Below are 10567 nucleotides of genomic sequence, written 5' to 3'. Positions count from 1 at the left end.
TATTTTGTATTTTGTGTTTTTTCTTTCTTATTTTTAGGTGAATGAGTATGCAAATACAAAGCAAATCAGATTATTATCTTATTAGTTTTGAAAGATCAAAAAAGTCAAGAAAGGTTCATCAACTGGGGACAGTAACAGTCTGCCATTAGCTTTAATTTCAGTAACAACTGAATCTAATGAGGACCACCCTTATGGAGTCTCTTGATTAACCCAGGCCACTGAAGAACCAGTTTAACACATCCATAATGAACTTAGAGGGAATTATACAGAGAACAAAGGACTTCTAAGACCAGGAATTTCCCCCTTACTACCCTCCACAAACACACACACACACATACACACCCAAAACACTTAGGTTGGAGAAGAAAAGAGGATATTTTGTATCAAACAAAATATTTTTTTTTTATATAAACATGACATGAAGATAAGAAGGGAAGCTGTCACATTGGACTAAATCAATGTTCCACCAAATATTTTTGATAAAGTTCTGGTATCTAAGATATATTTAGAATTAATGCAAAGCATATGAATGAAATTTCCCAAAAGCAAAAATTCAAACTTTTGAGAATCATATACAGACTGCTCCAAATACTCACTGATAAAGAAAATTATATATCAGTACAATTCTGAAGTTTCACCTTATTTCCAGAAAATTGAAAACAGAAGTACACAAGTTTTGAAAAAGATGATGAAAGATTGATCAATATACTGGTAGAATTACCATAAATTCTTAGAACCATTCTGGAAATCAATGAAGAATTATGTCAACAGTCTTTCTAAATTGTCAATACCCCTTGTCTCAGAATTCCAGAATATGCAGCAATAGGTGTATTTCCATAAGAAGGTCAAGAATATAAAGAAATGGCCCATATATACCAACATATCCATAATAATAACACTTTTTATGGTAGTAAAGAACTGGAAAAAAGTAAATGCTTTATAATTGAGGAATAAGGAACTAAATTATGGTATGTGATGTAACATTGCACAATAAACAATTATTAATTTTGAGAATTCAGAAAGGAATGGGAAGATATCTACAAACTCTTGCCAAAGAAGTAAGCAGATCCAGAAAAAAATAAACAATATACAGAATGAATGCAATATTATAAATGAGAGTGGTGGGAAGCAGCTAAAACATAAAAAAAGTAAAATTTACTGCTGTTTAATTATTCTAGCCAAACTTTTACCTAAACAAAATATGAGAAAATATTGCACCCCTTTCTTTCTATGGAGAAGTTAGAGGTAGTCTGATTGCAGGGGAACAATGAGTTTAGAATACTCATTGTATACACTAACATATTTGGTTGATCTTTTTGTTGGTTTAGATGAGATGTTTTTTCACCTTTCTCATTCTTTATTTTTATTTTTTCTTAAAAGTGATGTTTTCTTTTGGGAGGTGAAATGATAAATTTTTGTTCTTTTTTGAACTTTATAAACAAAAGAGAATATCTATGAATAGAGCAATAGCAAGAGAATGATACATAGAGATTTCTAAATTGCTATTCCTAGAGGAAATGGACCCATTCCATATTGAGGGCTAGATTAAAGGACTTCCACATAAATATTTAACAATTTTTGCTAAAGCTACAACGTACTTTTAAATTTAATATGCATTATTAACTTTTTTCATCCCCATCTTTAGTCTCCACAGTCAATAAAGTAACGAACCATGCTTTGATTTGTAGTCTTTTTGATTTTCAGGTGCTCACACAGAGAATTAATAATTTATTCTCCCTCTGTCTAGTTTGAGGAAGCTTGGTCATAGCCCAAGAAGAACTGGCAGAAATATATGTGTTATCAGTATATGATTGCTTGTAAAACATCCACATGAAGAAGAAGAAAGAAGACACAAATCTGTAAGGTTTCTCATCATGTGGGGTATAGGACTCCATTTCCAGACTAAAGAAATGGAGGAATATAGGCATCTTCCTAAATTTCCCAGAATTATGCTTCCCAAATATGGCCCCAAACTTTTCCTAATTAGTGATTTTAATGAATTTCAGATCCTTTCGGTATAGACTTTAATCTCATTATCATAGGTACAGAGCTTGAAGGGTTCCCAGAGGTCACCCTCTTTTAACAGAAAAGGAAATTGAAGCCTAGAGAGGTTGTCATTTGCTCAAGGTCCCACATATAGTAAGGATCAGCGTTGGGATTGACCCAAGTCTTCTTCAAGGAAGAACTATTTCCTTGGTCAGCCTTCAACACACACACATACACACACACACACACACAGAGGATGTGTGTTGCCCATGTAGTTTTTACATATCCTCAATAAAGGTTTAAATGTGAGGGAGGCATTGAGAGCTTTCTTTGGACTCTTACTCTCAAAAAGAAGTTTTGATTCCTTCCTAGAGAGGAATGGGAGAATGGGATCCGAGGGTGGCTGCTCTGTTCTCTTCTGAAAGTAAGTACAATGCTAGAATTATATCTTATCTGCGTCTCTAAATATTGCAAATCTAGGCACATGATTTTTATTTCTTAGGTTCAAATTTTCTACCCACTATCCTTTAAAAGGGAAGGAGGGAATTTCAAGTTTATACATGAAGGTTTTAATCTTTTCCACCAAATTCTAGTTAGACAAAAGATAGTCACGAATTATAAAATAAACCCAGTTAGCCAAATAAATAGCTAACAAAATATAGGGAATTTTTATAAATTAGTACATGGCAGAATGTGTTTCATAGAATGAACACTAGAAAAGAAATCTCTTAGCTCACACAAGGGAAAGTTTCAAATACCATCACCCAAGGGAAAATTCCTTGAAGTCTTTAGGGAGACAAATTAAATGTTAGGTTACGTTCAGAATATGATTTTCTTCCTCATGACTTCTGAACACCCTAAATTTTTTTTCTCTCTCCCTGATGTCAATTCTAGGGGGAATCTAGGACTTTACATGTCCTTTCTCAAAGCTGGAGTGAAGAATGTCAGTTATACAGTGTCCTTTCTACCGTTCCTTTCATGTTTGTTTTTAAAGAAAAAATCGGTCTGGGAAGGAAAATGTAAATCACTTGATCAGCTTGCAATATTTATTCCTAGACTATTCCATCACTTTCTTATTCATAAATCTAAATTCTACTTGCCTCTACCTGAATTATGGTACACCTCATTTATTTTTCATTTTTTAACATTTCCAAATTTATTCTTTATCTTCTTCCCTTAGTTATAAAAGTATTATAAAAGAATTCTCCATTTGAGGGAGAATTTGACTATGAAACTTATGTAAAAATCCTAGTTAGATTCTCTACTTATGTGCGCAGTTGTTTTTTTTTTTTTTAATGCCTTGTGTAATATGGAAAAATTCAGAGTATTGAGCTAATTCTTTGTCAAAATACAGGGAATGATTAGGAGTACCAAATATTTTGAAAGTGTAGTCAATAATTTGCATTATATAAATGACAGACATTTCTAGATATATAACTCAGTATATAAAGAGGGGAAAAAATGATATATGATTGATAAGCACCATCTCCAATGGTCATCTTGAATTCATTTCCTTCTGAGGGAAGTGCTGTGAGTATATTTTGAACTTTAGAGATCTGTTTCTATGTTCCTTTTGTTACAGTAGAATTTTAACAGAAGGATAAAGTGAAGCAATTATTTGAGCAAGATAAGTTTATTAGCAGGAATATGCTACCGGTCCATTAATAGATCAGTGGCTTGCCTCCATTGATGCCAGAGACCTTGGACAGAAAGACAATTCTCTTTTTTAGGATTTTGGGGAGTACAGAACAAAGAACAGATAGATGACATCATACAAAATGATTGGTTACAGAGCTGAGATGCAGGGAACACATTTGGTTGCAAGTTTGGTAATTGAGGATGGTAACAATCCTTCTTCTTTTCCTTAAAAGTAAGAACTGAGAGTCGTGTTCTAGGTATGAAATAACAGCCCATACTTTTGGATAGCAAACCAGACACTTGAAAGATAGCTTGGTAGCTAAAAATATTGGGCCCAAACCTTTAAATCCATCTGCCTACCAACTTAATTCTGAACTAAGTTCAGAGACAAAGAACCATGACATAAGAAGTTATAGAACAATATAAATCACTTGTAGTTATGATCAATAAAAATAATGCAGGATTAATTTTAAATTTCTTGCCATGCAATTTGAGTCTCCTATGCATTCAGAGTATTAATTAGAGGTACCTAGGTAATGTAGAGGACAGAGTACTAGACGTATAGTCAGGAAGATCTGAGTTCAAATATGGACTCAGACAGTTATCCGCTTTGTGACACTGAGCAAGTCACTTAACAATCACCTGCCTTAATTTCCTCAACTATATAAAAGTGGTTAATAATAGCACACATTTCTCAGTTATTTGATAAAGAGCAAATGAGATAATGGTTGTAAAGTGCTTAGAACAGTGCCTAGTACATCATAAGAACTTAACAAATTTTTTTTTCCCCAATTTAAGGCCTCCAGTGAATCTTTTGTTTCTTTGTCTCTTTTTTTTTTTTGGTGAAATATAGGAATTTGCCTAACATAAATGCATCTGTTACCTTAAACACCTGGATATAACCAATGTTGAAATGTATTTTGTTTGTCTGCACATCTGTTACAATAATATATTTGAAATTACCTCTTTCATCATTTATTTTATTTTGTCAATTACAGGTAGAAACCATTTTGGCAATTGTTTTCTGACATTATATGATTCATATTTTCTCTTTTCTCCTCTCCCCCGGTGGTAAGTAGTCTGTAATAGGTTATACCAGTGTTCTTTTTCAACATTTCTAATAGTAAAATTGTATTCTATTACATTTACACACCAAGATTTTTTCTACCAGTCCTTAACATAATCAGTTTTTAGTTGTTTGCCACTACCAAAAACCAGGTGCCATATTTTTATAAAGTTCTACTTTCCCTTCTAACTCAAGTAGAAACTTTTCATGTAATTTCATCAAGGAAGTTATGGTTTTGGCAGAAATCTCTACATCTCCTTTTGTAACCTGCATAGAAATCTATCTTTAGATGGAGTGGTGAATATCACAGATTTTGATTGATTTATGCTTATTATACTTGAAAGACTGAGAAAAGAGAGAATATCAGAAACCATCTCTTTACTGCTAGATTACTCATTTACTACTATATCCCAGGTACCAGGGATTATGGAATTCTTAATAACTAAAATAAAGCTAAGAGAATATCAATAACTATAAACTCAGATTCTTCCAAACCTACAAAATCTTTATGAATCACTTAAACTCAAAACAAGGGAATACTTGATGATTACATTAATAGGAAACAAGCAGACTTTTGTTTACAATATTCAGTAGTGGAATGTTTCCTTAATATTTTATAATTAACTGAAAGATGTAGAAAATATAAGCTTATTGTTAAGTGGTTACTTAAAAAACTTATTTGATTCTGAAGAACAGAGTATCACCTTATAAGTTATTTTACAATACATTGCCATTTATAAATCAAAACATTCAATATTCCTTGAAAGATATAACATAAATAGATTTTGAGTGACCCTCTGCTCATGAGCATTAGCAGTAACAAAAAAGAGGGATACATATGTCAAAAACAATTCAAGTCAACAATTATTTACTGAGCTATGTTAGAGGCACTATATTAAGCTGTGGGAATACAAAAAAGAGACAAAGCAAAAGAAAACAAAATTAATTTTTGAGAAAAATTCTTGATCTCAAGGAGTTCACAAATCTAATAGGGAAGACAACATGAAATCAGCCATGTACAAACAGGATGAGTTGGGGATAATCAATATATGGAAGACATTGATGTTAAGTGGGATGAGGAATTTTTATGTTTTGTTTGTTTGCTTTTGGTATTTTTGCAAAAGGTAGGATTTTAATGGGAACTTATAGGAAGCCAGGGAAGTGTATGGACAGAGATAAAGAGTTAAGAAAATTTTGGCATTGGAGATAGTCTATTAAAACACATGGACTTGGGAGATGGAATATCTTTTGAGAAGAATAGCAAGTAGTCCTCTAAAGGAGTACAACAGTATAGGATGCCACCGAATAATTAGATGATAGAAAAAGAGGTAGTTTGTTTAAATGTCATGAACAATGGATGATCAGTGAACATCTAAAAGACAGCACTAATAACTTTATGATATCAAAAGAAAATGAGCAAGAATCTCTGCAAAATAAGTGCAGATTTATGGAAGGACTTGTACAAGAGTTACAGAGAAAGGACAAACAGAGATGAGATACAATTTATATTTCTAGAGAAAGCTAAGAAAGAATGAAATCTCAGATCCATTTTTGACTACTGAGTATACCCACCACTTCACACTAAACCTTACATATTGTATATCCTATGTAACTATTTATTAAGTTAACTCTTAATCCTTTGGGGATCTGTAAAACATTTACTTTTATTTATTCCCTTTGAAACCTAGTGTTCGCTAGGCTTCTGGTTTGGGAAGAACATTTGCATCACTCGATCACGGATCTGTTTTGTTTTCACACCATAGATTAAGGGGTTAACTGTAGGAGGCACCAGAAGGTAGATGCTGGCAAAGATGATGTGGATGGATGGGGGCACTTTCTTACCAATGCGATGGGTTAGAGAGCTAAACAAAGCAGGTATGTAGGAGACCAGAATTGTGGAAACATGGGCAGCACATGTGCCCAGGGCTTTAGATCGGGCTTCCTTGGAGGAGAGTCTGAAGACAGCCTGGAGGATTTTGATGTAGGACACTATGATTAGACCTAGGTCTATTAACATGACAGAGAGTGCAACAAAGATGCCATATGCTCGATTGATGAGGGTGTTTGCACATGCCAATTTAACTATGGCCATGTGTTCACAGTAGACATGTTTGATGATATATTTGGTGCAGTAGGGTAGTCTTAATATGAGAAGGGGACAAGGTAAGACCATAATAATGGCCCGGGCAGCTCCAACCACTCCCATTCTAATGACCAGAGAGGTAGTCAGAATAGTGCCATAGTGAAGTGGGTGGCATATGGCCACATATCGGTCAAAGGCCATAGACACCAATAGGGCCGACTCGATGATGGAGAAGGTGTGGATAAAGTACATTTGAGCCAGACAGGCATCAAATTCAATGAGGTGGGCATCCAACCAGAAGATGCTGAGCATTCTGGGGGCTGTGGAAGAGGCGACAGCCATATCATTGAGGCCCAGCATACAGAGAAAGTAAAACATGGGCTGGTGGAGGCTGGGTTCCCACTTGATTGTGAGGATGATGAGGGTGTTCCCCAGTAGGGTCAGAATATAAAAGAGGAAGATAGGGATGCTGAACCAGCAGTGAAAGGCCTCCAGTCCAGGAATCCCAACCAAGAAGAAAGCAGAGAAGCTGTGTTCTGTTGAGTTTTTGACCATGATGAAATCTCAGGGACTGCATGCTCAGGTTCTGATTATCTGGTATAATCCAGTACTATTTAGAAGAATGGAGAAAAACACAGACAGATGCTTAGACAAACAAATGTTAGAACCCACTGGACTAAAATCAACAACCCTGAGACCCAAGAAAATTATGGCCGGTGACCACATGATTCAGAGCCCCTTGATGAGAGATATTTACTGTGCTTTTAACCATAATAATGAAAATGAAGAAGTTAAGGATTCACTATCATTGAAATGGAGGTAGGGGAAAGTTGTATTGCACAAATTCCTGCTCATATGTGGTTTCCAATATAGTGTTATTTTCAAAGTGGTTGCTTCAGTTCCTGCTTTAGTTTCCATTTTATGTTCAGTAGCAAATAAAATATAAGTAAATTTCATTAAAGTTGTTATGATTAAAATTATCTAGAAAGACTGATTTGGGGGGAAGAATATCAGTTATTGATTATTTCATTTTATTTATTTGGCCACCGTCATAGGCAATATAATGACATAGGTCCACGGTCCTCTGTCAATGACCAAAGTTTGGCCAGTCAGATAGAGAATTGAGGAGTTCACTTTTCAGACCCTCCTTTGAACATCCTAAGACATCTCTAATTGTTTAAGAGAAAATTAACACATACACAGGAAAAGAACCTTTTTCTCCTTCATTTATTAACTAAATTCTGTTGAAAGGAAAACATCCCTTGGGATTCCTAAGGACAAAGAAAATATAAAAAGCAGTAGACTAGATGGTGCCAAAGGACCAAGACAATGTCTCAGGAATTCTCTTTAATAAATAGGAATTTCTCCTCCAGGACACTGATACAAAAATTAATACAGTATAGAAAAATAAATTCCCAAAGAGTTAAGATAATTAAGGTAAAAATAAATATTGTTCTGAGTAAACAGAACATTAATGTACAGTGCAAACAGTCTACATTTTCCTCTATGTGGATCAAAGATTCAGAATTGGAAAGGAACTCAGATGGTATATAATCCAACTCTCTCATTTTAAATATGATAAAAGTCAGGAACAGCTTAAGGGTATCTAGATGGAACAGTGAATAAAACAGCAGGCACAGAGTCAAGAAAACTTGGGTTTATATCTATCCTCAGGTACTAGCTATACAACCTGGATAAATCACAACCCACTTTGATGTCCTTTTCTCATCTGTAGAAATGAGCTGGATTAAGAAACGACAAACCCTTGCAAAATCTTTGTGAAGAAAACTCCAAATGGAGTCATGAAAAACTAGACACAAGTGAAATAACTGAATAACTGAAAAACCAAATCTAGGCAGAAAAAAAATTATAATCAATTATCACAATTAACAATCAATATAAACAATTATAACCTGAACCCAGGACCTAGATTAATGATTAGACCTATGTTTGTGCTGGTTTAGGGAGTTTTTGAATAAGGAAATATCCCTTCTCAATGATGGTAGCATTTTTTTTTCTGTAATTTAGTTTTAGAAGATTGCCCAAAGTACGAATAGGTTATGTAATTTTCCCAGGATCACGCTAATAATATGTATCAGAGACAAGAATTAAATACAGGTCTTCCTGGCCTTGTGTTCAACTTCCTAACTATTATAATATGTTCTTTTCATACTATTATTCAGCCTTTCTCTTGTGTCTAATTCTATATGAACCCATGGACTCCATGGGATTTTCTTGGCAAAGAAAGTGGAATAGTGTGCCATTTCCTTCTCTGTTTTTATAGATGAAGAACTCAGGAAAATATGGGTTAAATGACTTGTCCTAATTGTGATGATTCCAGTTGGATAATGGAGATGAGAAGCACTATGTACTTAGTCCCACATGTGTAGGCCTCATATAGTGTTCTGCCATCACATAGAGGCTCATTTATGATATAGTTTGGTGATTACATATTTCTTTGGCACACAATCAATTTTCTATACATATGTTTCCATAGAACTTAACAACAGACACGTAGCCTAAGGAGATAGTCAATGAAATATTGTTGCTCTAGATGAATGACGTAAACAGGGTGATCTATAGTTAGTTCTCCCTGACCTGGAAGAATCATTGTTACTTTTGTTCAGCTTTCAAAATCAATCACAATTACTTAGGATATGGGTATCAAAATATTTTGTAGTTAGGTACATGGTTAGAGGGCAATTTAATGACAGATCAGATTTGGGGTTTTCCTCAATTTACAAGTTCTATTTTTCTTCTGTTAAATTAAAGCACCTGGCAATGTTGCCTGGTTTCTGTCTGCAGTAGAGTGTGTCTTGAAGGTGATTGATGTTCTTGGCTTACCTAGCTTGTAATGGGAGTGAATGTAACTCTGTGGAGAGGAGAATAAGGGGGTTAATGGTTATTGATCTTTAGGTTTCAATTCTGTGAATGTAATCTTTTAGGAAAATAATCTTTGGGGATTAATGTGTGATATATATTCATTCTATATGTCTTTGCTCTTATATCATTTCTTTTGTATTAGAGAGAGAACAATAATCATCCACTAGTGAAGGAAGTTAAAGAGAGAGAAGTCATAGAGGGGAATCAGTGGGGGCCTCATTTTCTGGGGGCTGATTTGCAGCCCTCATTTCCCCAGACTGTGACTCTGTCAGACATCATGGTCGATAGGTTCCCACACAGGGTCACAGCTAATAAGTTTCTGAGGCTGAATTTGAACTTGGGTCTTCTGACTCCAGGCCTAGAAAACCCATTAATCTCTTAGTAAAGTTTTAATATGTGCTCTTTCAAAGTGAACTGGAATATCTACAGCCTTTTAGAACATGGGTGACACATTTGGTAAAAGGAAGCATTAATCATGTTCCAACAATATTGAATGCTATGCAGAAGGATAGAGAGCATACATACACATTCACAAATACAACATTATTGAAGACTGCATGACAGCAAAAGGAAATTAGAGAGAAGATATAGTTGATGGTAAACACCCACTGACAAGAGAATGAAAATTGCTAGCTTAAAATTATAAATAGCAGTATGTAAATCAGAAATAAGAACCTTAAATGTCGAACAGTTAAGAATGATTGAATGCTACTGCATTCATTCCATCAGAGCTTGGAACTTGACAAAATTTTATCTTGGGACAATTAACTTATATAAGGGAGCATAGTTAGAAAGCAGTGACCAAGAGGAAATGCTGACCTGAGGAACGTGGTGGTTAGGAATTACATCTGTCCTGAGAACAGTTGGGGTGGATGGGGAGAAAAGGTGGAATTTAGAAGCACAGAGGATCA

General features: G+C 34.7%; 1 protein-coding gene across 1 annotated transcript; it reads right to left on the bottom strand.

The window, feature by feature from the left end:
• Positions 1-6374: 6374 nt before the first annotated feature.
• Positions 6375-7328, bottom strand: LOC100021720 (olfactory receptor 52P1-like). The gene has a single exon (XM_001373750.3). The coding sequence runs from the start codon at positions 7326-7328 to the stop codon at positions 6375-6377; it is 954 nt and encodes a 317-aa protein (XP_001373787.3).
• Positions 7329-10567: the final 3239 nt, after the last annotated feature.

Source organism: Monodelphis domestica, chromosome 4 (assembly GCF_027887165.1).
Source record: "Monodelphis domestica isolate mMonDom1 chromosome 4, mMonDom1.pri, whole genome shotgun sequence".
Lineage (NCBI taxonomy): Eukaryota > Metazoa > Chordata > Mammalia > Didelphimorphia > Didelphidae > Monodelphis > Monodelphis domestica.
This window is presented reverse-complemented; position numbering and strand designations above follow the sequence as displayed.

Excerpts from the sequence above, each read along its gene's own strand:
- LOC100021720 (XM_001373750.3), bottom strand. The coding sequence starts at position 7,328 with ATGGTCAAAAACTCAACAGAACACAGCTTCTCTGCTTTCTTCTTGGTT.